The sequence below is a fragment of the Pseudophryne corroboree genome, chromosome 3, assembly GCF_028390025.1.
Source record: "Pseudophryne corroboree isolate aPseCor3 chromosome 3, aPseCor3.hap2, whole genome shotgun sequence".
In the NCBI taxonomy this organism is placed as follows: Eukaryota; Metazoa; Chordata; class Amphibia; order Anura; family Myobatrachidae; genus Pseudophryne; species Pseudophryne corroboree.
In genome coordinates this window covers 86,830,977-86,856,116 of record NC_086446.1, presented here as the reverse complement: position 1 = coordinate 86,856,116, position 25,140 = coordinate 86,830,977, and the positions used below count along the sequence as shown (strand labels likewise).

At 48.2% G+C, this 25,140-nt stretch overlaps 1 protein-coding gene across 4 annotated transcripts in view; it reads right to left on the bottom strand.

Moving 5' to 3' along the window:
- The window catches only part of LOC135057058 (oocyte zinc finger protein XlCOF8.4-like), a 146,190-nt gene that overhangs the window by 74,751 nt on the left and 46,299 nt on the right, over positions 1 to 25,140 (bottom strand). For 3 of the 4 annotated variants that reach the window (XM_063962946.1, XM_063962947.1, XM_063962949.1), the window contains exons 4-7: positions 15,378 to 15,536; positions 12,609 to 12,732; positions 12,398 to 12,495; positions 12,126 to 12,234 (exon numbers count right to left, since the gene is read on the bottom strand). In XM_063962946.1, coding sequence (XP_063819016.1) covers positions 12,126 to 12,234; positions 12,398 to 12,495; positions 12,609 to 12,732; positions 15,378 to 15,536 — 490 coding nt within the window. Of the gene's footprint in view, positions 1 to 12,125; positions 12,235 to 12,397; positions 12,496 to 12,608; positions 12,733 to 15,377; positions 15,537 to 15,660; positions 15,912 to 25,140 lie in introns of those variants that run through there. The other variant, XM_063962948.1, reaches the window with a different exon arrangement.

Below are 25,140 nucleotides of genomic sequence, written 5' to 3'. Positions count from 1 at the left end.
AAAGGCTGATGCCCTCGCCCGCTCTTGGGAGCAAGAAAATGAGTCTGAGTCTACTGACAAGCATTACATTACTGATCCAGTGGCGTTCTCCGCAGTGAGGATGGACTCTATGCCCCCATCAGGGAAAAGTTTTGTAAAGCCAGCTCTCAGAAGGAAGCTCTTGCATTGGGCACATTCCTCCCACTTCGCCGGACATGCAGGCATTCAGAAGACCTTAGAATTCGTTTCCAGATCATACTGGTGGCCGACCCTGAAGAAGGACATTACTGAGTTTGTTGCGTCATGTCCAAAATGTGCTCAACACAAAGTGCCCCGCCAGTCACACGCTGGGCAACTGGTTCCGTTATCTGTTCCTGTTAGGGTCTCCTGCCCTGTGCTGCCACGTCGTCATGGCAACCGGGAGACAAGTGCTAGTGGAGTAACCTGAGCGCAGCTGATACTCCGGTTCGGGTCTTTTGCTGTGCAGTGGTTATAGGCTCTGTGCACGGCAGGGGATCCGGTGCTGGTTTTTGTGCTCACAGTCTGTGAGGTCTGAGTGGGGCGTGGACAGCACCTGCTTTATAAGGCCTCTTTTCAGGGTAAGCAGATGCTGCTGAATCTTTGTTGGTTAGTCAGTTCATGAAAGTTAGCCAGTACTGTGTAGCTTTGTATTTGTTTGTTGCTTACTGCAAATAGGCCTGGGGATTTGGTATTACACTCTGCCAATCCAGACCTAGCAGTAAGACTGGAGTCAGTCGTTTAGCTTGCTGGGGTTCTGTTACTACTCTGTGAACTTAGCAAGTTTGCGGCTGTATTCTAAGACTTGCCTGTCTAATCCTGTCTCACTGTGCAAGGTGTCAGGGGTCAGTTTAGTGGCAGTAAGCTAAAACCTGTGCACTGCAAGTGAGAATTAGGATTGTGGAGATTCTCCTTGTGTCTATCATTCCATCTCTGACCAAGGAGTTTACTGCCACACCCGTTGGTAACCCTTTAGGGTTTTGCTGTTGCCCTTAGCAACAGCATTTCGGGTTCTCTACGTATTAAGACACAACATCTTGCTTTTCCATCTGAGCAGTTCTAATACAAGGGAGATACCCAGTTCCTTAGCCTCTGGGCTTCTCTGTTCACTTTGTGTGCATTTTGTTACCCTATCACCTTCTGTGTACGTTATGTCATATCCCCCAGTTTGTCTGTGAGTCCATCTGTTTTGCATAACAGTTCAAACACCAGTACATTCCTGCAGACACTGGAGTGCATAACAGTTCTGACACCAGTACTTTCCTGCAGGCACTGGTGTGCATAACATATTCAGCAGCCTAATACTCCTGTTGAAATTTTGTGGGAATATGGAGCATACCCCTCAAAATACGTTGCAACAGGTGGTCGATCAGGTGCAGGTCCTGTCTCGACAATTTAATGATTTGTCCATTAAAATGCACACGTCCCAGGCTGCTGGCGGAGCTACCGCAGCAGCAGCACCTGCAGGGGTTAAGGAGCCGAAAGTAAATCTCCCGGATCGTTTTTCTGGAGATCGCTCGCAGTTCTTTTGTTTCAAGGAGAGCTGCAAGCTATACTTCCGGCTTAGGCCTCAGTCTTCTGGGTCGGAGATTCAGCGGGTGGGCATAGTGATTTCCTTGCTACAAGGAGACCCACAGGTCTGGGCATATGGGTTGCAGCCTGACTGTCCGTCGCTTAAAAGTGTTGATGCTTTTTTTACGGCACTGGGCATGTTGTATGATGACCCTGACAAGACGGCCTCAGCCGAGGCTCAGATTTTGATCCTTAAGCAAGGGCGAAGGCCAGTTGAGGTTTACTGTACGGAGTTTCGGAGGTTGGCCCATGATACCCAGTGGAATGACCCAGCCCTGAGACACCAGTACCGAAGAGGTCTTTCTAACCAGATAAAGGACCAACTGGTACAATATCCCTTGCCTGATAGCTTGGATCAGCTCATGCAGTTATCCATCCGGGTGGATAGACGGCTGAGAGAGCGTAGGCTTGAAAGGGAGACTGAGATTTCCTTCCTTCCCAAGGGAACCTCAGACTCTGAGGAATTTTCTGAGGAGCCTATGCAGATTGGGGCTACCCGCCTCTCCTCGCGTGAGAAGACGCGGAGGAGACAGCAGGGGTTGTGTTTGTACTGTGGGAATAAAGGTCATGTGGTAGTATCATGCCCAGAAAAGCCGGAAAACTTCAGGGCCTGAGGGTGATGGGAAATATCCTGTCAGGCCAGAAGTCAGAATTTCCCAAGAAGACTTTTATCATTCCGGTGAGCTTGAAGATCCTCGGTCAAACTGTCAAGACTGAGGCCTTTGTGGACAGTGGGGCCGACGGGGTTTTTATGGACCGCCAATTCGCCCTGAAACACTCTGTTCCCTTAGTACCCTTGGCATCGGAAATTGAGATTTGTGGGTTAAACGGGGAACCATTATCCCAAGGTAAAATTACCTCTTGCACTAGCCAGATTTCTTTGTTTATTGGAGCCACACACTCTGAAAAATTGTCCTTTTATGTGACTGTCTGTACTTTTGCCCCATTGGTGTTGGGGTTACCCTGGTTAAGGGCCCACAATCCTCAATTTGACTGGGTCTCTGGGGAGATTCTTAGTTGGGGTACTGATTGTTTCAGGAGTTGCTTGAGCCTTCCAGTCAGGCTCTCGCAGCTAAGTTTGCCAGGATTGCCAGGGTGTTATGCAGATTTTGCGGACGTGTTCTCCAAAAAGGTTGCAGAGGTACTACCTCCCCATCGCCCCTATGACTGTGCCATTGATTTGTTGCCAAATGCTAAGCTTCCCAAGAGCAGGTTGTACTCCCTGTCACGTCCTGAGACTCAGGCTATGGCAGAGTACATTCAGGAGAACTTGGCTAAGGGATTTATCAGACCTTCACAGTCTCCAGTTGGGTCGGGGTTCTTCTTCGTGGGTAAAAAGGACGGTTCGTTGCGACCCTGCATCGACTTCAGGGAATTGAACCGTATCACGATTAAAAACTCATACCCACTGCCTCTCATTTCGGTCTTGTTTGACCAGCTTCGTACTGCCACCATTTTTTCTAAGATTGACCTACGCGGTGCGTACAATCTAATCCGAATAAGAGAGGGGGATGAATGGAAGACTGCCTTTAATACCCACTCAGGGCATTATGAATATTTGGTGATGCCTTTTGGGCTCTGTAATGCCCCGGCAGTCTTCCAGGATTTCATGAATGATGTGCTCAGGGAATATTTGGATAGATTCTTAGTTGTATACTTAGATGACATCCTAATCTTCTCCCATTCCCTGGAGGAACATCGGAAGCATGTACGCTTAGTCCTCCAGAAACTCAGAGACCACCGGCTTGGGGCGAAGCTGGAGAAGTGCGAATTTGAAGTTCAGCAAATCGCATTTCTAGGATATATTATCTCCCCAGAAGGTTTCCAAATGGAGGGTTCCAAGGTACAGGCAGTCCTGGATTGGGTGCAGCCCACTAGTTTGAAGGCGCTTCAGCGTTTCCTGGGCTTTGCAAATTTTTATAGACGATTTATCGCTGGATTTTCGTCTATAGTGGCGCCCTTGGTGGCACTCACTAAGAAAGGGGCGGATGTTGCTCACTGGTCTTGTGAGGCTAAAGCGGCTTTTGCCCGTCTCAAAAGGGCATTTGTTTCGGCCAAGGTGCTGCGACACCCAGATCCAGAGCGTCCTTTTGTGGTGGAGGTGGATGCCTCTGAGATGGGTATTGGGGCAGTGCTTTCTCAGGTGGGAGTGTCTGATAATCGCCTTCATCCCTGTGCTTACTTTTCCCGTAAATTTTCGCCTGCCGAGATGAATTATGACGTGGGTAACCGGGAATTGTTGGCTATTAAGGATGCACTCGAGGAGTGGAGACACTGGCTTGAGGGGGCTAAGTTTGTGGTCTCAATTCTCACTGACCATAAGAATCTGGCATATTTAGAGTCAGCGAAGCGTCTCAATGCCAGGCAGGCACAATGGGCTTTGTTTTTTGCTCGCTTTAATTTTTTGATAACATATCGCCCTGGGTCAAAAAACATCAAGGCTGATGCGCTCTCGCTGAGTTTTGCTCCAATCCAGGAGACCACCGAGGAGCCGTTGCCCATTGTTTCCCCATCATGTATTAAAGTGGGCATTACCCAGGACCTCTTATCATTAGTCCTTAGAGCACAGGAGCAGGCTCCTCCAGACCTTCCGGTAGGTCTTTTGTTTGTGCCTCCTAGGTTAAGACAGCGAGTGTTCCTGGAATTCCATGCCAAGAAGTCGGCAGGTCACCCGGGTATTGCCAGAACTCGGGAGTTGCTATCTAGGGCGGTGTGGTGGCCCTCGGTGGCTAACGATGTGGATCAGTGGGTTCGGGCATGTGACATCTGTGCCCGAAATAAGACTCCTAGAGGGGTTCCTGTTGGCCCATTACATCCACTCTCTATCCCATCTAAGCCATGGACCCACATTTCAATGGATTTTGTGGTGGACTTGCCCAAATCCTCGGGGATGACAGCCATCTGGGTTGTCGTTGACAGGTTTTCGAAGATGGCGCACTTCGTTCCACTGGTTGGGCTGCCATCAGCCAGACGCCTGTCTGAATTATTTATGCTGCATGTTGTGCGTCTCCACGGGTTGCCACTTGATGTGGTCTCTGACCGCGGATCCCAGTTTGTGGCCAAATTCTGGAGGGCATTTTGTTCCGATCTCCAGATTTCTGTCAGCTTGTCGTCAGGCTACCATCCGCAGTCTAATGGGCAGACTGAAAGGGTGAACCAGTCCTTGGAGCAGTTCCTCAGGTGTTATGTCTCCAAGTGTCAGACTGACTGGGTTGCTCATCTGTCCATGGCGGAGTTTGCCTATAACAACGCGGCTCACTCTGCTACAGGGATCTCTCCCTTCCTTTGTGTGTATGGGCATCATCCTAAGGCCAATTCTTTTGACCCCCTGGACTCCACGCCTGGTGGTTCCTCTGTGGTTTCGGTCCTTAGAGGTATTTGGCGGAAAGTGAAGAAAGCCCTTGTGTCTGTGTCATTAGTGACCAAAAGGGTTTTTGATAAGCGGAAAAGACCCTGCAGATTCAAATTAGGAGACTTCGTCTGGTTGTCTACCAAGAATTTGAAGTTGAGACAGCCATCTCATAAGTTAGGGCCCCGGTTCATCGGCCCTTATAAGATCACCAGGGTTATCAATCCGGTGGCATTTCAGTTAGATCTGCCCCGTTCTTTGGGTATCAATAAAACATTTCATTGTTCCCTTTTAAAACGGGCGATTAGTAATCCTTCTTCCAGTGGAAGACCTTCCCCTCTTCTGATACGTGGCCAGAGGGAGTTTGTTGTTGAAAGGATTCTTGACTCCAAGGTGGTTCGGGGTCGGCTGTCATTTTTGGTGCACTGGAAGGGGTATGGCCCGGAGGAGCGGTCGTGGGTGCGCAGTTGTGATCTTCATGCCCCCAGACTGATACGCTCTTTCTTCTCGCAGTTCCCCGATAAACCCGGTGGTAGGGGTTCTTTGACCCCTCGTCAGAGGGGGGGTACTGTTAGGGTCTCCTGCCCTGTGCTGCCACGTCGTCATGGCAACCGGGAGACAAGTGCTAGTGGAGTAACCTGAGCGCAGCTGATACTCCGGTTCGGGTCTTTTGCTGTGCAGTGGTTATAGGCTCTGTGCACGGCAGGGGATCCGGTGCTGGTTTTTGTGCTCACAGTCTGTGAGGTCTGAGTGGGGCGTGGACAGCACCTGCTTTATAAGGCCTCTTTTCAGGGTAAGCAGATGCTGCTGAATCTTTGTTGGTTAGTCAGTTCATGAAAGTTAGCCAGTACTGTGTAGCTTTGTATTTGTTTGTTGCTTACTGCAAATAGGCCTGGGGATTTGGTATTACACTCTGCCAATCCAGACCTAGCAGTAAGACTGGAGTCAGTCGTTTAGCTTGCTGGGGTTCTGTTACTACTCTGTGAATTTAGCAAGTTTGCGGCTGTATTCTAAGACTTGCCTGTCTAATCCTGTCTCACTGTGCAAGGTGTCAGGGGTCAGTTTAGTGGCAGTAAGCTAAAACCTGTGCACTGCAAGTGAGAATTAGGATTGTGGAGATTCTCCTTGTGTCTATCATTCCATCTCTGACCAAGGAGTTTACTGCCACACCCGTTGGTAACCCTTTAGGGTTTTGCTGTTGCCCTTAGCAACAGCATTTCGGGTTCTCTACGTATTAAGACACAACATCTTGCTTTTCCATCTGAGCAGTTCTAATACAAGGGAGATACCCAGTTCCTTAGCCTCTGGGCTTCTCTGTTCACTTTGTGTGTATTTTGTTACCCTATCACCTTCTGTGTACGTTATGTCATATCCCCCAGTTTGTCTGTGAGTCCATCTGTTTTGCATAACAGTTCAAACACCAGTACATTCCTGCAGACACTGGAGTGCATAACAGTTCTGACACCAGTACTTTCCTGCAGGCACTGGTGTGCATAACAGTTCCTAATCGTCCATGGACTCATTTAATTATGGATTTCATTACGGATCTCCCTATGTGTAATAAGTTTAACACCATCTGGGTGGTAGTTGACCGGTTCACCAAGATGGCTCATTTCATTCCTCTCACCGGTCTTCCATCAGCTTCATCCAAGAGATCTTCAGATTCCATGGTCTTCCAGAGGAGATAATTTCCGACAGAGGTGTTCAATTTGTGGCCAAGTTCTGGCGAAGTCTCTGCCAGGCTCTCCAAGTCAAGTTGAAATTTTCTACAGCCTATCACCCCCAAACCAATGGACAAACTGAAAGGGTGAATCAGGACTTGGAGGCCTTCCTTAGTATCTATATATCATCTTCCTAAGATGATTGGGTTCAACTTCTCCCATGGGCTGAATTTTGCCACAACAATCAGTACCATTCTTAATCTTCCTCTACACCATTCTTCACCAACTATGGGTTTCACCCAAAAGTTCCAGAGTTCCAACAACATTAGTGCCTGCTGCTGATATCACGCTTTGGCAGTTTTTGGACAACTGGAAGAATTTCCGAACAGCTCTTCTGAAAGCGTCCTCCAGGTACAAAAGATTTGCGGATAAGAAGCGTAGGGCAATACCTGCTCTTAAAGTTGGTGATCGTGTCTGGTTATCTACAAAGAATTTAAGACTGAGGGTCCCAAGCATGAAGTTCGCTCCCCGCTAAATTGGACCTTTCCTGATTGAACAAGTCATTAATCCAGTGGCTTACAAACTTCAGCTACCCCCATTTCTGAAAATTCCTAAGACATTCCATGTTTCACTCCTCAAACCAGTAATTCTGAATCGCTTTCACTCAGCGCTACCCTCTACTCCCAAAGTCCAGACTCAACATGGTGTTGAGTATGAGGTTCCCAAGATCTTAGATTCACGCCTCAGATATGGCCATCTTCAATATCTGATTGATTGGAAGGGCTACGGTCCTGAGGAACGTTCCTGGACAAATGCATCAGATGTCCATGCTCCTAAATTGGTCCGGGATTTCCATGCCAGATTTCCTCGGAAACCTAAGACGTGTTCTGGGGCCACTCCTAAAGGGGGGGTGCTGTCACGATCCGGGTGTCTGGTCGCCATTTTCTTCCAGTTAGGTGTCTCCTGAGATTGGCTCAGCGTGCCAGTCCTGGGTCATAAATATGTTTGGTTTTACATTTAATTTTTGTGTTACCCGCAGCGCTGGCTCAGCTGCCTTCTTAGTGTTTTCACTTAGCTTAGTATGACGCTCTTAGCCCCGACGCAGCCGGCACCGCCGCACCCGTCATCCTGCCGCATGGAGACTGAGTGTGGCATCCTCTGTGAACCACGGCCGCTGCTGTAATCCCTGTGGCCGCTGCGCGTGTGGCGTGGAGTCTTCTGCTGCCGCTGCCTCCGCCGCCATTGTCGTTTGGCCCATGGTTCTTTCCCCTTCAAACTCTGTCAATGGGCTACTGGTGCCTGTGTCAAGTTGTCAACCAATGCCTGTTCACCAGCGGGTATAAATATCCTGTCCCAGCACCCAGGAAATTGTCAGTGCTTCAATTGTCTTCCAGTGATCCCAATCTTCACCTTCACTAGAGACTCTCCTGTGTTATACTCTGCAGTACAGCCTGACTCCCCTGTGTCTAACTCTCAGCGGTGCAGCCTGCCTCTCCTGTGATAACTCTCTGCGGTGCAGTCTGCTTCTCCTGTGATAACTCTCTGCGGTGCAGCATGCCTCTCCTGTGATAACCCTCAGTGGTGCCGACTGACTTTTCTTGCTATTGCACCCTGAGTTGGCAGAGTATATGTTGTGGCTAACAATAGCTACTCTCCAGCGGAACTCTGTTTACATTGCTCACATTATCCCACATTACAGCTAAGTGCTGTTCCTGCGTTCTCAAGCATCACCTTACTAATTCTTCAACGTTCTCAAGCATCATCCTATGAATTCTACAACGTTCTCAAGCATCATTTAATACCTTCTACTACTTCCTAAATTACTGGTCTCAAACCAGTAGGAACCCAGAGACTCTCCCAATGATTATTGTTGTGTTGCACTTTTTTTTACTTTTATTATTTAATAAAAAACACTACAGTTACTTTCAGTTGTCGTGGTCACGCCTTCGGGCTCTGGTGCTGCATCTCCTGCACATGTCTAGGAGTCCCATCTCACTTCCTAAGTTTAATTATCCATCAGCCCCTACAACTGAGGCTTCCCGCTACCAACACCAGCCCTCAGTTGTGACAGTAAGCACTGACCTAATGGAGCCGGTCGGAGATCAAGTCCAGGGGACTAGGCCAATGCAAGAACTGGCAGCCTGCCTTGAACATCAGGAGGCTGCACAAGGCCATGTTATTGGATGTCTTCAGGATCTCTCCTCCCGGCTAGATGAAATTCAAGCGACCCTCCGTGGGTCAGGGGCGTCCAGTGTACCGACTGTAGCACCTACGGTGGTGTCCCCACCCGCCATACCAATTTCTGTGCGCTCCCACAAATAAAGCCCGTCATGCCATTAGTTTGTCAGCGGTCTTTGTGTCTTGACGACGGTTAGTGGTTTGTTGAAAACCACATCCTCTACCACGTCTACTTTGTACGGTAGTAGCTCGAGCACGGCCTCGAAAGGACTGAGGTCTAAATGATTTGAACGCTGGCCCAGAGTATTTCCTTTTAGGCACTGGTGCGGGCAACGGTAGAAAAACAGACTTTCCCCCAGTAGCCTGAGAAATCCATTTGTCCAACTCTGGGACCAAATAACATATCGCCAGTTTAAGGCAACGCCTCTATTCCTCGTTTTGACTCAGCCTCGGCCTGCCAAGAATGTAACCAAAGCGCCCATTGGGCCGCAATTAGTGAAGCTGAAAGCCGAGAACTAACTTGTCCGACATCCATAGAAGCCGTACCTAAATACTCAGCTAATTCACAAATGTGATCGGTAAGAAGTATAAGCTGGTCTAAGGATAGACCCTGTTGTAGGCCTAACCTGAGCAGTTTCGCCCATGCAACTACAGCCTTGTTAACCCAAACTCCAACTAAAGCAGGTCTAAGTAACACCCCTGCTGCTGTATACATGGACTTTAACATGGCCTCCAGCTTACACTCCGACGGGTCTTTAAGCGTCATTGCAGCTGGAACTGGAATAGTTAACTTCTTCGAAAGTTTTGAAACCGAAGAATCCACTGGCAGCGAAGTTTCCCATTTGGTTGTCATACTCTGTGGAAAAAGGTAGTTAGACAGAAATCGCTTTGGCACTGAAAAGCGTTTATCTGAATTTTGCAATGCTTCCGTTAACTGCTTATTAAGAGAATATGAATAAGGAAAACACACAGTCGCCCTTTGTCTCTTAGCAAATAAAACCTCATCTTTTGACAGAGGTTCCCGGAGTACTGCCCTGATCAGATCATCAATGCCCGGGCTATCAGTAACCTCACTATCTAAATTCTGGCCCAATTCACGTTCCTCCTCTTCTTCCTGAGATACAAGGTCTGGCACTGAATCATCAGAATGTAACACAAAGGAAACCGGTAAAGCATAAGACAAACGATGACTACTCTTAGGAATAGAACTATTCATGGACTTCTGTATACCCTGGAAAGTTCTAGAAATATCCTGAGCCCACTCTGGCTGCTCAGACGGTATTAACCTTGAATCAGACTTAGCCGCCTCACGGTCTTTTCGTGCAGCGGCCAACTCGGACTTCAAATCAGCCATCACACCTGCCATCATCGCCCAAGGAGGATCAGGGCAGACATCCATATTTGAACACGTTTTTGCAAGACACACTGTGCAAGTGGAAGATTCATCACGTAACACACTATCACAGACATTGCAGACAAGCTGCTTCTTCGATTTTGTATTAGCTTTGCTCATCATGCACACAGACAGACAGACAGTACAACAGTGAAACACAAGTTCGCACCCAGTACAAAATATTAAATGAAGTGTATAAAACTGAGTGCACCGCACTTGGTACACACTAAGTTCTTATGCTGCACTGAAATTCCTACTGTGTTGTAGGACCGACACCAAATTCCTGCATGAAGAAACAGGAAGTCAATTTAAAATGGCGTCACAATGTGCTTTTAACATATATACGTTAGACTTATACACTAGGTCTAACACATATGTAATACATAAACACTGTCAGTTATATCCAAATCCTCCCCTTATATTTAGGGGAATCATCAGGGACCACCATTAAATATCCCCCACAGCTCTCTGTAAGTGAGCTGCGTGCTGGTGCAGTAAGCCCCATCTAGCTGTCTCCCCCTCCCCAGTGTCTGTGAGTGCGGTCAGCGGCAGCAGGGGAAGCTGACCGCGGCCGGATCAGTGGAGCGGGGCGTCTTTGAGCCGGGGAGTGGGGGTCAGTGGCAGCAGCGGAAGCTGACCGCATCTGTAAGCAGAGGAGCAGGGTGGGCACAGTGTGGCTGAGAGCCGGAGAGCGGTGACGGCGCCCAGCAGCGGCAGAGTGAGCTGTCCGTGGCTGGGCGCTGGGGAGCGTACACATAAACATAACTTCCCCACACATGGTGGGGCGGCAGCATGAGCTAACCGCCCTGCTACCCACAGTAACAACGCCTTCAATGGATCGGTGGCAGCATGAGTTGACCCCCCTCCCCCGCTCCTTACCTCTGGCGGGAAGTGGAGGCCTTGACTGGGCTTCTCACATAAGCTCTGTACAGCTGCTTTGCAGCCAAGGCTGAAATCAGCTAACGCTGATTTAGATCTATGGCGGGGCTCCTCTGTCTGAGCGTCGACAAGCCTTTGCTGCACTCAGCAGCACACAGTCCCAGATCCAAGCTTATTAGTAAGCTGGGAAGGGACTGTGAAAACAAAAAAGAAAAAGTTTTACAAAAGTAAAGTCTGGAGACTTCCAAAACGTGCCCTTCCCTGTGAAGGCACAAAAACACTGAGGCATCTTGGGAGTATGTAGGTGTAGGATTATTAATTAAAATATTTAAATGTGCCTGTCCCTGCTAACGCCCCGTCCATGTCCCAAGAGTACTCCAGTGACCCCTAGTGGACAAATAAGAAACACCAGAGAGTGTGTGGTGGAGACTGGTCAGATCTCTGGGGTGGTAACACAGTGGCATGATGTGAGGGGGGAGAGCAGGAAAATAAGAGAGGCTGATGGCTCCTGATCTATGAGACACACCAGAGAGTGTGTGGAGGAGACTGGTCAGATATCTGGGCTGGTAACACACAGTGACATGATGTGAGGGGAGAGCAGGAGTATAATAGGGGCTGATGGCTCCTTATGTACGAGATACACCAGAGAGTGTGGGGAGGAGACTGATCAGATCTCTGGGCTGATAACACACAGTGACATGATGTGAGGAGGAGAGCAGGAAAATAAGAGAGGCTGATAGCTCCTGATCTATGAGATACAACAGAGAGTGTGTGGAGGAGACTGGTCAGATCTCTGGGCTGGTAACACACAGTGACATGATGTGAGGGGAGAGCAGGAGTATAATAGAGGCTGATGACTCCTGATGTATGAGATACACCAGAGAGTGTGTGGAGGCGACTGGTCAGATCTCTGGGCTGGTAACACATAATGACATGATGTGAGGGGGAGAACAAAAGTATAATAGGGGCTGATGGCTCCTGATCTATGAGATACAACAGAGAGTGTGAGGAGGAGACTGGTCAGATCTCTGGGTTGGTAACACACAGTGACATGATGTATTGGGGCTATTTTCTGTAGTAAACGATTATGACTGACCTGTGCTGATATCTGTAGGAATTTTCTCCTCTTTACACTGCTGATCACATTTAACATATGTCTCTTCTGCCTTTATATCTTTTACCATAACATCAGTTACATCTTCACACTAAACGACACAAAAATAAAATAAAAAAAGTAACACTTTAATAATGTTCAAATTTATTAAGACTAAACAATACAATCTTAGTGTATAAGAAACACACAGCTGCTATACAGATCATACAGTGACAAGTAAATCCCACCATAGTGACACTGTAAATCCCACCTACCTGATCCTCCTGTAGGATCCTGTGATTTTCCTCTGTACAATGCTGTGAATACAGAGGATGGGGACATGTCTCTGGGGAATCTCTGTTACTGGATCCATCTGTAGGAGACACACAGTACATTGTGCATATATATGATTATCAGATGATCTGTGTATATACAGGGCCCTCATAACTGCTCTTCTCTTTACAATAAATGAAAGTCTCCTCTTACCCAGGGACGTGCGGAGTTGGTGATTCTCCATCATCACGTCCTTGTACAGATCCTTGTGTTCCTCTATATACTCCCACTCCTCCATGGAGAAGTAGACAGTGACATCCTGACACCTTATAGGAACCTGACACACACAATGACACAGTCATCACCCAGATACCTCGGCTGGTGTTACTGTATAATGCCCCATTCCCAGCAGTCACCACTCCAGTCATCACCCAGACACCTCCCCTGGTGTTACTGTATAATGTCCCATTCCCAGCAGTCACCTCTCCAGTCATCACCCAGACACCTCCCCTGCTGTTACTGTATAATGCCCCATCCCCAGGAGTCACCTCTCCAGTCATCACCCAGACACCTCCCCTGGTGTTACTGTATAATGCCCCATTCCCAGCAGTCACCTCTCCAGTCATCACCCAGACACCTCCCCTGGTGTTACTGTATAATGCCCCATTCCCAGCAGTCACCTCTCCAGTCATCACCCAGACACCTCCCCTGGTGTTACTGTATAATGCCCCATTCCCAGCAGTCACCTCTCCAGTCATCACCCAGACACCTCCCCTGGTGTTACTGTATAATGTCCCATTCCCAGCAGTCACCTCTCCAGTCATCACCCAGACACCTCCCCTGATGTTACTGTATAATGCCCCATTCCCAGCAGTCACCTCTCCAATCATCACCCAGACACCTCCCCTGGTGTTACTGTATAATGCCCCATTCCCAGCAGTCACCTCTCCAGTCATCACCCAGACACCTCCCCTGGTGTTACTGTATGATGCCCCATTCCCAGCAGTCACCTCTCCAGTCATCACCCAGACACCTCCCCTGGTGTTACTGTATAATGCCCCATTCCCAGCAGTCACCTCTCCAGTCATCACCCAGACACCTCCCCTGGTGTTACTGTATAATGCCCCATTCCCAGCAGTCACCTCTCCAGTCATCACCCAGACACCTCCCCTGGTGTTACTGTATAATGCCCCATTCCCAGCAGTCACCTCTCCAGTCATCACCCAGACACCTCCCCTGGTGTTACTGTATAATGCCCCATTCCCAGCAGTCACCTCTCCAGTCATCACCCAGACACCTCCCCTGGTGTTACTGTATAATGCCCCATTCCCAGCAGTCACCTCTCCAGTCATCACCCAGACACAGAGCCGGCCTTAGGCATAGGCAAACTAGGCAAATGCCTAGGGCATTTGGTATGCTTAGGGGCACCAGCAGCTTCTGCTGATTAAAATGATATGCGGCATGCCTATATTCTGTGTGTGATTGCGGCTGTATCTGCATACGAAATGCTACGTTGTAGTGTAATCCTGGAAATCACTAATGTAGCATTTCGTATGCAGAAACAGCTGCAGTCGCACAAAGAATATAGGCTTGCTGCATATCATTTTAATCAGCAGAAGCTGCTTGTGCATCCTAGCCACATAGTAATGCAAATAAGATGCATTTTCATAACCAAAAGGCGCCCGACGTTAGCAGAGCTGCCAGCTGACTCATGCCAGGCATCTCCTGCAGAACTAGCGGTGGTGCTAGGGGGCACCATCCAAAATCTTGCCTAGGGCATCATATTGGTTAGGGCCGACTCTGCCCAGACACCTCCCCTGGTGTTACTGTATAATGTCCCATTCCCAGCAGTCACCTCTCCAGTCATCACCCAGACACCTCCCCTGGTGTTACTGTATAATGTCCCATTCCCAGCAGTCACCTCTCCAGTCATCACCCAGACACCTCCCCTGGTGTTACTGTATAATGCCCCATTCCCAGCAGTCACCTCTCCAGTCATCACCCAGACACCTCCCCTGGTGTTACTGTATAATGCCCCATTCCCAGCAGTCACCTCTCCAGTCATCACCCAGACACCTCCCCTGGTGTTACTGTATAATGCCCCATTCCCAGCAGTCACCTCTCCAGTCATCACCCAGACACCTCCCCTGGTGTTACTGTATAATGTCCCATTCCCAGCAGTCACCTCTCCAGTCATCACCCAGACACCTCCCCTGGTGTTACTGTATAATGTCCCATTCCCAGCAGTCACCTCCCCTGGTGTTACTGTATAATGCCCCATTCCCAGCAGTCACCTCTCCAGTCATCACCCAGACACCTCCCCTGGTGTTACTGTATAATGCCCCATTCCCAGCAGTCACATCTCCAGTCATCACGCAGTCACCTCTCCAGTCATCACCCAGACACCTCCCCTGGTGTTACTGGATAACACCCCATTCCCAGCAGTCACCTCTCCAGTCATCACCCAGACACCTCCCCTGGTGTTACTGTATAATGCCCCATTCCCAGCAGTCACCTCTCCAGTCATCACCCAGACACCTCCCCTGGTGTTACTGTATAATGCCCCATTCCCAGCAGTCACCTCTCCAGTCATCACCCAGACACCTCCCCTGGTGTTACTGTATAATGCCCCATTCCCAGCAGTCACCTCTCCAGTCATCACCCAGACACCTCCCCTGGTGTTACTGTACAATGCCCCATTCCCAGCAGTCACCTCTCCAGTCATCACCCAGACACCTCCCCTGGTGTTACTGTATAATGCCCCATTCCCAGCAGTCACCTCTCCAGTCATCACCCAGACACCTCCCCTGGTGTTACTGGATAGGATAACGCCCCATTCCCAGCAGTCACCTCTCCAGTCATCACCCAGACACCTCCCCTGGTGTTACTGTATAATGCCCCATTCCCCGCAGTCACCTCTCCAGTCATCACCCAGACACCTCCCCTGGTGTTACTGTATAATTCCCCATTCCCAGCAGTCACCTCTCCAGTCAGCAGCTGAATGATCTTGTTGGTGAGTTCCAGGATCTTCCACTCATTGTCTCTCCCATGTATCAGTGAGTGAGGTGGGGGCTCCGTGATGGAGGCACAGCTGATGGGCGTTTCACACTCACCAGATGTCGTCTTAACAACTGTGTAATCCTGTATATTGTGGGAGACATCCATTAAAAGCTATATTAAACTTATTGTATATAGAGTTGTAGTTTGGTAATTGTGCATTATATATGACAAGGGTCTATTTTACAATTACAAACCTGTTCCTTACCTGTGACTGTATCCTATCCTTATACATTGGTAAATGGATATTATACAACATAATTTCTGCCATCTTCATTACAGTGATAGAAAAAAAAAATCAAATCACTGAGAGCAAAATAATATATACGAGCTCCTGTGAGAAATGTGGCACTGAAACTACAGTGGGGCACAAAAGTATTTGGACAGCCACCGATTGTGCAAGTTGACCCACTTAAAAAGATGAGAGAGGTCTGTAATTTCCATCATAGGTACACTTCAACTGTGAGAGACAGAATCTGTTAAACAAAAAACAAAAACAAAAAAACAGGAAATCACATTGTTTGATTTTTAAACTATTTATTTGTAAATTCTTGCGGAAAATAAATATTTGGACAATCAAAAAGTTTAACTCAATACTTTGTAATATAACCTTGGTTGGCAATTACAGAGGTCAAAAGTTTCCTGTAGTTCTTGACCAGGTTTGCACACACTGTAGCAGGTATTTTGGCCCACTCTTCCATGCAGATCTTCTCTAGATCTGTCATGTTTTGGGGCTGTCACCGGGCAACACGGACTTTCAACTCCCTCCACAGATTTTCTATTGGGTTGAGGTCTGGAGACTGGCTAGGCCACTCCAGGACCTTGAAATGCTTCTTACGGAGCCACTCCTTAGTTGCCCGGGCGGTGTGTTTGGGGTCATTGTCATGCTGGAAGACCCAGCCACGTTCCATCTTCAATGCACCTACTGAGGGAAGGAGGTTTTTGCCCAAAATCTCACGATACATGGCCGCATTCATCCTCTCCTTAATACGGATCAGTCGTCCTGTCCCCTTTTCAGAAAAGCAGCCCCAAAACATGATGTTTCCACCCCCATGCTTCACAGTGGGTATGGTATTCTTGGGATGCCATTCATCATTCTTCTCCCTCCAAACACGAGTTTATACCAAAAAGTTTGATTTTGCTCTCATCTGACCACATTACATTCTCCCAATCCTCCTCTGGATCATCCAGATGGTCACTGGCAAACTTTAGGTGGGCCTGGACATGTGCTGGCTTAAGCAGGGGGACCTTTCAGGCGCTGCAGGATTTCAATCCATGACGATGTAGTGTGTTACTAATGGTAACTTTTGTGAGCCAGCTCTCTTGAGGTCATTGACCAGGTCCCCCCGTGTAGTTCTGAGCTGATTCCTCACCGTTCTCAAGATCATTGATACTCCACGAGGTGAGATCTTGCATGGATCTTGCATGGAGCCCCAGGTCGAGGGAGATTGTTAGTCAGTGATCGCAAAAACGTGCTATAGCGTTTTTTTTTACCCCAAAATGAGGACTGGGGACTCACTTTGTAAGAATGGGCTGGTCCCCGGGGACGCGCTCCGTTGAAATTGCTCTTTGGCGCCTGATTGGTCACTAGCTGACTTTTCTCTGACCTTATTGGTCAGAAGTCAGCAGCGGCTGCTGCTGGGCGGGAAGATGCGGTGCCGGGAGTCAGACCGTAACACGCTGAGAGGACTGACGGGAAGCTGCAGCGCGGCGCTCCGGGGCTTGATCCACACTTGTCATCCTCTCCCCGGCTGCACTAGTCCACGGGAGGGGAGAGGGGAGGGCCCGCTAGATTACAGATGATACGGGAGGTGCCGGAGCTGCCGCCAGATGACATCACCCAGCAGAGTGATGAAGTCGGACCCGCCACCTGTGAACAGATCCCTGCTCAGAGCTGGCAGGGCAGAGGTAATTTAGCTGAGCCAGTGTGCGGGGCCAGGCAGAAACTGAACAGCAGCAGGCTAATGCTGCCTTAACAGTGTCTGCCAGCCCAGTGTACCCCACCATTACTGACCCTGCCAGCCCAGTGTTTCCACCTTCCCTCCCCAACCAGCCCACTGTGTTTTCTCACTGCCCTCCCATCTAGAACCACCCTGTCAGTCCAGACACACTGATTCCCCTCCCCAACTCAGCCCAGTGTTACCTCCTCACACCCCTATCTCTCTGCCCCTCTCTACCTGGCGCAATGTGTATAATGTGCTCTACCTGGCTCAGTGTGTATAACATGCTCTACCTGGCTCAGTGTGTATAACGTGCTCTGCCTGGCTCAGTGTGTATAACGTGCTCTGCCTGGCTCAGTGTGTATAACGTGCTCTGCCTGGCTCAGTGTGTATAACGTGCTCTACCTGGCTCAGTGTGTATAACGTGCTCTACCTGCTGCAATGTGTATAACGTGCTCTACCTGGCTCAGTGTGTATAACATGCTCTACCTGGCGAAATGTGTATAACCTGCTCTACCAGGCGAAATGTGTATAACGTGCTCTGCCTGGCTCAGTGTGTATAACGTGCTCTGCCTGGCTCAGTGTGTATAACGTGCTCTACCTGGCTCAGTGTGTATAACGTGCTCTACCTGGCTCAGTGTGTATAACGTGCTCTACCTGGCGAAATGTGTATAAAGTGCTCTACCTGGCGCAATGTGTATAACGTGCTCTACCTGGCTCAGTGTGTATAACGTGCTCTACCTGGCGAAATGTGTATAACGTGCTCTACCTGCTGCAATGTGTATATCGTGCTCTACCTGGCTAAATGTGTATAACGTGCTCTACCTGCTGCAATGTGTATAACGTGCTCTACCTGGCTCAGTGTGTATAACATGCTCTACCTGGCGAAATGTGTATAACCTGCTCTACCTGGCGAAATGTGTATAACGTGCTCTACCTGGCGCAATGTGTATAACGTGCTCTACCTGGCACAATGTGTATAACGTGCTCTACCTGGCTCAGTGTGTATAACGTGCTCTACCTGGCGAAATGTGTATAACGTGCTCTACCTGCTGCAATGTGTATATCGTGCTCTACCTGGCTAAATGTGTATAACGTGCTCTACCTGCTGCAATGTGTATAACGTGCTCTACCTGGCTCAGTGTGTATAACATGCTCTACCTGGCGAAATGTGTATAACCTGCTCTACCTGGCGAAATGTGTATAACGTGCTCTACCTGCTGCAATGTGTATAACGTGCTCTACCTGGCTCAGTGTGTATAACGTGCTCTACCTGGCTCAGTGTGTATAATGTGCTCTACCTGGCTCAGTGTGTATACCGTGCTCTGCCTGCTGCAATGTGTATAATGTGCTCTACCTGGCTCAGTGTGTATGACGTGCTCTACCTGGCTCAGTGTGTACAACATGCTCTACCTGGCGCAGTGTGTGTAACGTGCTCTGCCTGGCTCAGTGTGTGTAACGTGCTCTACCTGGCGCAGTGTGTGTAACGTGCTCTACCTGGCGCAGTGTGTGTAACGTGCTCTACCTGGCGCAGTGTGTGTAACGTGCTCTACCTGGTGCAATGTGCATATTGTCAGCTACCTGGTGCAATATGTATAATATGCTCTGCCTGGCGCGAAGTATATAACGTGCTCTGCCTGGTGCTAATAACGTGCTCTGCCTGGCGCTAATAACGCGCTCTGCCTGGCGCAGTGTGTATAGGAGTAGTCTGTGACCGATTAAAACATTTAAAGATTAATAAGTCACCAGGTCCCGATGGTATTCACCCAAGGGTTCTAATGGAGCTTCATTCTGAACTTGCAAAGCCGCTATTTTTGATCTTTAAGGATTCAGTAATATCAGGTATGGTTCCCAAAGACTGGCGTATAGCGGAAGTAGTGCCTATATTCAAAAAGGGAAGTAAAGCTGAACCAGGTAATTATAGACCAGTTAGTCTTACACCTATAGTGGGGAAAGTATTGGAAGGTATTCTAAGAGATAGTATTCAGAAGTTCCTTGAAGTCAATAAGGTCATTAAAAGGAATCAACATGGGTTTATGAAGGACAGATCCTGTCAAACCAACTTACTTGGCATTTATGAAACAGTAAGCGCAAACCTAGATCAGGGTAAAGAGGTGAATGTAATCTTTTTAGATTTTGCCAAAGCGTTCAATACTGTACCACACATGAGACTTATCTACAAGCTACAAGAATCAGGGCTAGGAAGCACAATATGCACTTGGGTCAAAAACTGGTTAGATAATAGGGAGCAGCGCGTTGTGGTTAATGGATCTTTTTCAACTTGGACTGAAGTGCTAAGTGGTGTGCCGCAAGGCTCAGTATTAGGACCGCTATTGTTCAATATTTTCATTAACGACCTAACAGAAGGTCTAGAGAGCAAGTGTCAATTTTTGCAGATGATACCAAATTGTGTAAAGTTATAAATGCGGAGGGGGATGCTGAGTCACTTCAGAATGACTTAGTTAAATTAGAAGCTTGGGCAGCGAAATGGAGAATGCGCTTCAATACAGACAAGTGTAAGGTAATGCACTGTGGTAACCAGAACAAAAATAACACCTACCTACTAAATGGGGTAAAATTAGGGGATTCTGTACTGGAAAAGGACTTAGGTGTCCTCATAGATAGCAAACTAAGCAGTAGTACCCAAAGTAGGACTGCAGCAAAGAAGGCTAATAAGATAGCATGCATAAAACGGGGAATTGATGCTAGGGACGAGAGTATTATACTCCCGTTATATAAATCACTTGTGAGGCCACACCTTGAATACGGTGTACAATTCTGGGCACCTTATTACAAAAAGGATATCCTGGAGCTAGAAAAGGTTCAAAGGCGGGCGACCAAACTAATTAAGGGTATGGAGACGTTGGAATACGAGGAAAGGCTTGCAAGACTAGGCATGTTTACACTGGAAAAGAGGAGATTAAGAGGGGACATGATCAACATTTACAAATATATAAGGGGACAATATACAGATCTTGCGCAGGACCTGTTTTTGGTTAGATCAACACAGAGAACTCGTGGACACTCGCTCAGGTTAGAGGAGAGAAGATTCCACACAATACGGCGTAAAGGCTTTTTTACGGTAAGGACGATACGTGTTTGGAATTCCCTGCCTGAGGGAGTTGTAACGGCCAACTCAGTCAACACCTTTAAGAATGGGTTAGATAAATTCCTAATGGATAAGGATATCCAGGGTTACGGGGCATAGTCACGCACTATGGTTATTTAAAAAAGAGGGGTTAATCGGAACGGCAGTCAGCAACTTCAGTAAAAAAAAATTATACAAAATAATCGTGCATAGGAGACCACAAATAGGTTGAACCCGATGGACAATTGTCTTTTTTCAACCTTAGATACTATGTTACCTGGTGCAATGTGTATAAGCGGCACTACTGTGTGGTATAATGTTAATTGGTACTATTATGTGGTCATGCCCCTTCTCCATTAAGCCACGCCCATAATTTTTTTGCGCGCCTTCGGCGCACACTGCCTGTACTTGGGGTTCTAGGAGGTGGAGAACCAATTCACTTTCTGACAAGGGGCACCAAAATATCTAGTTACAGCTCTAGTGCAGGGTGTCCTGCATGCTACACAGCCCAGCAGCACTGTCACCCCATCCCCCCACCTTGCAACAAGATTAAGATTAATAAGAACCTTCATTCCGATGGGACCCAGAAAAGGACCGGTAGGACTCCAATTTTTAAAAGTGAGGGGTCCCTGGGACCCACTTTTTTTTGGGCTCAGTGCTATCACTGGTTAGTGATCTTCTATTTCTTCCATTTTTGAATAATTGCGCCAGTAGTTGATCTCTTCTCACCAAGCTGCTTGCCTATTGTCGAGTAGCTCATCCCTGCCGTGTGCAGCTCTACAATTTTGGCCCTGGTGTCCTTAGACAGCTCTCTGGTCTTGACCATGTTGGAGAGGTAGCAGGACTGTTTGAGGGTGTGGACAGGTGTCTTTTATACAGATAACCAGTTCAAACAGGTGCCATTAATACAGGTAACGAGTGGAGGATAGAAGAGCTTCTTAAAGAAGAAGTAACAGGTCTGTGAGAGCCAGAAATCTTGCTGCTTGGTAGGTGTCCAAATATTTATTTTCTGCAAGAATATACAAGTAAATTGTTTAAAAATCATACAATGTGATTTCCTGGATTTTTTTTCAGATTCTGTCTCTCACAGTTGAAGTGTACCTATGATGGAAATTACAGACCTCTCTCATCTTTTTAAGTCAACTTGCACAATTGGTGGCTGTCCAAATACTTTTTTCCCCCTCTGTATATCAGAATGGCTCCCTGCTGCTCGGTTACAGCTGTGCTGATAAAAGGCCTGAGGCACGGATACTGTAGGGGCTAAAACACACGCGCCGGCTTTTCCCGGCAGGGAAAAAGCTGGATGGCTTTTTCCCGTGCCGGTATTGTAGTTATCAGTGTGAGGGGTAGGGGCCTTTCACACTGCACGGCCCCAGCCCGGCTGCTGGGTTGCAGCTGGAAATATCCACCGGAAGGTCCGGCTGCCGGGAGGGGGCCGTGCCGTCTTTGAAGGTAGTGGACTGTGTGTGTGAAGGGGAGCTTTCACACACACACACACAACGGTTTTTTCCCAAGCCGTGCCTGCTGCTGCGCATGCGCACAGCATCACAAACGGCTCAAAGCCGTTGTGTGTGAAAGACTCTGCCGGATGGCAAAAGCCGGACGAAGTTTGTCCGGCTTTTTGCCATCCGGGAGAAACCGGCGTGTGTGTTACAGCCCCATCTGAGAGCGAATCCCTTCTGTCCGGTTACAGCTGCGCTGATGAGAGGACTGAAGCACTGATACTATATCCCAGAGCGGCTACCTGCTGCCCGGTTACAGCTCTGCTGATGAGACTGAGGTACTGATACTATATCTGAGAGCGGCTCCCTGCTGCCCGGTTACAACTGTGCTGATGAGGAGACTGAGGCCCTGATACTATATCAGGTAGCGGCTCCCTGCTGCCCGGTTACAGCTGTGCTGATGAGAGGACTGAAGCACTGATACTATATCTGAGAGCGGCTCCCTGCTGCCCGGTTACAGCTGTGCTGATGAGAGGACTGAGGCACTGATACTATATCTGAGAGCACCTCCCTGCTGCCTGGTTACAGCTCTGCTGATGAGAGGACTGAAGCACTGATACTATATCCCAGAGCGGCTCCCTGCTACCCGGTTACAGCTCTACTGATGAGACTGAGGTACTGATACTATATCTGAGAGAGCAGCTCCCTGCTGCCCGGTTACAGCTCTGCTGATGAGACTGAGGTACTGATACTATATCTGAGAGCGGCTCCCTGCTGCCCGGTTACAGCTCTGCTGATGAGACTGAGGTACTGATACTATATCAGGGACCGGCTCCCTGCTGCCCGGTTACAGCTGTGCTGATGAGACTGAGGTACTGATACTATATCTGAGAGCGGCTCCCTGCTGCCCGGTTACAGCTCTGCTGATGAGACTGAGGTACTGATACTATATCAGGGACCGGCTCCCTGCTGCCCGGTTACAGCTCTGCTGATGAGACTGAGGTACTGATACTATATCAGGGACCGGCTCCCTGCTGCCCGGTTACAGCTCTGCTGATGAGACTGAGGTACTGATACTATATCAGGGACCGGCTCCCTGCTGCCCGGTTACAGCTCTGCTGATGAGACTGAGGTACTGATACTATATCTGAGAGCAGATACCTGCAGGTTTTGCCATGTACATGATACATGAAATATCAATGTACAAATAAATACAATGCAGGTATCAGTTTACATAAAAGACAGAATCATTGAACATTTTATAAAGAAACATAAAATGCGCCAGATGCTTTAAAACTGAAACTGTTTCTAGTAGTGATGAGCGGATTCGGTTTTACTCGGTTTTACTCGGTTTTACTCGGTTCTCAAAACGGCATCTTATTGGCTCACGGATGTCACGTGTTTTGGATAGCCAATAAGATGCCGTTTTGAGAACCGAGTAAAACCGAACCTCGCTCATCACTAGTTTCTAGTACAACACAAAATGAACACAAATAATATTACAAGCTACAACCAAATATATACACCCCATATAAAAATAGGATTTAATTACCTACCGGTAAATCCTTTTCTCATAGTCCGTGGGAATCCACTTAGTACCATAGGGTATAGACGGGACCACTAGGAGCCATGACTAGGTTAATGGGGTGATATGGGAGGGTCACAGCGATATCACTTATATCTATAGTAATATACAAGGACATGACTGGGGGGGTGAGGGGATCTGAGAATTTAACAGTCCTAAAGGATCCTGTTATCTTTTTTTTTTAAGAAAGGCCACAACCACGTGGTCCCAACATACCAGTACATATACCTAAACTACCTTTCTCTTACGTCCTAGGGGATACTGGGAATCCATTTAGTACCATGGGGTACAGACAGGTCCACTAGGAGCCATGGGCACTATAGAAGTTTGATTAGGTGTGCTAGCTCCTCCCTCTATGCCCCTCCTACCAGACTCAGTCTAGGAAACTATGCCCGAGGCGACGGACATACCTTGAAAGAAGGATATAGAAAAGGAAAGTGATGAGAATTCGAACCAGCACAACCATAACATGAGGAAAGCCATGCTAACCAAAACTTGTAAACAGTAACAGCCGAACCAAACAGCATTACTTAACCAAGTAACAGTGCAGGAAGACCGAAACACCGGGCGGGCACCCAGTATCCCCTACGGACTACGAGAAAATAGGATTTTAATACCTACTGGTAAATCCTTTTCTCTTAGTCCGTAGAGGATGCTGGGGATGCTTCAAGAACCATGGGGGTATAGACGGGATCCGCAGGAGACATGGGCACTTTAAGACTTTAAATGGGTGTGAACTGGCTCCTCCCTCAATGCCCCTCCTCCAGACTCCAGTTATAGGACCTGTGCCCAGGGAGACGGACATTTCGAGGAAAAAGGATTTATTTTGATTTAAACTAAGGTGAGATACACACCAGCTCACACCTCAAGCATGCCGTACAACATGGCATTCAACCCAACGCATGCAATGGCATGAATAATGACAGCAACAGACTGACTATAACCGCAACACAACACGTGTGTAACCATAACCAATAACTGCAGATACAGTACGCATTGGGACGGTCGCCCAGCATCCTCTACGGACTAAGAGAAAAGGATTTACCGGTAGGTATTAAAATCCTATTTTCTCATACATCTTAGAGGATGCTGGGGATGCTTCAAGAACCATGGGGTTTATACCAAAGCTCTAGAACGGGCGGGAGAGGGCGGATGATTCTGCAGCACCAATTGACCAAACAAGAGGTCCTCCTCAGCCAGGGTATCAAACTTGTAAAACTTCGCAAAGGTGTTTGAACCTGACCAAGTAGCAGCTCGGCAAAGCTGTAATGCCGAGACCCCTCGGGCAGCCGCCCAGGAAGAGCCCACCTTTCTGGTAGAAAGGGCCTTCACCGATTTCGGTAACAGCAATCCTGCCGTAGAATGAGCCTGCTAAATCGTATTACAGATCCAACGCGCAATAGTCTGCTTGGAAGCAGGAGCCCTAATCTTGTTGGGAGCCCACAGGACAAACAGAGCCTCTGTTTTCCTAATCTGCGCCGTTCTGGCGACATAGATTTTCAAAGCTCCAACCACATCAAGAGACTTCGATTCCGCCAAGGCGTCAGTAGCCACTGGCACCACAATAGGCTGGTTTACGTGAAATGATGAAACCACTTTTGGCAGAAATTGCTGACGAGTTCTCAATTCCGCT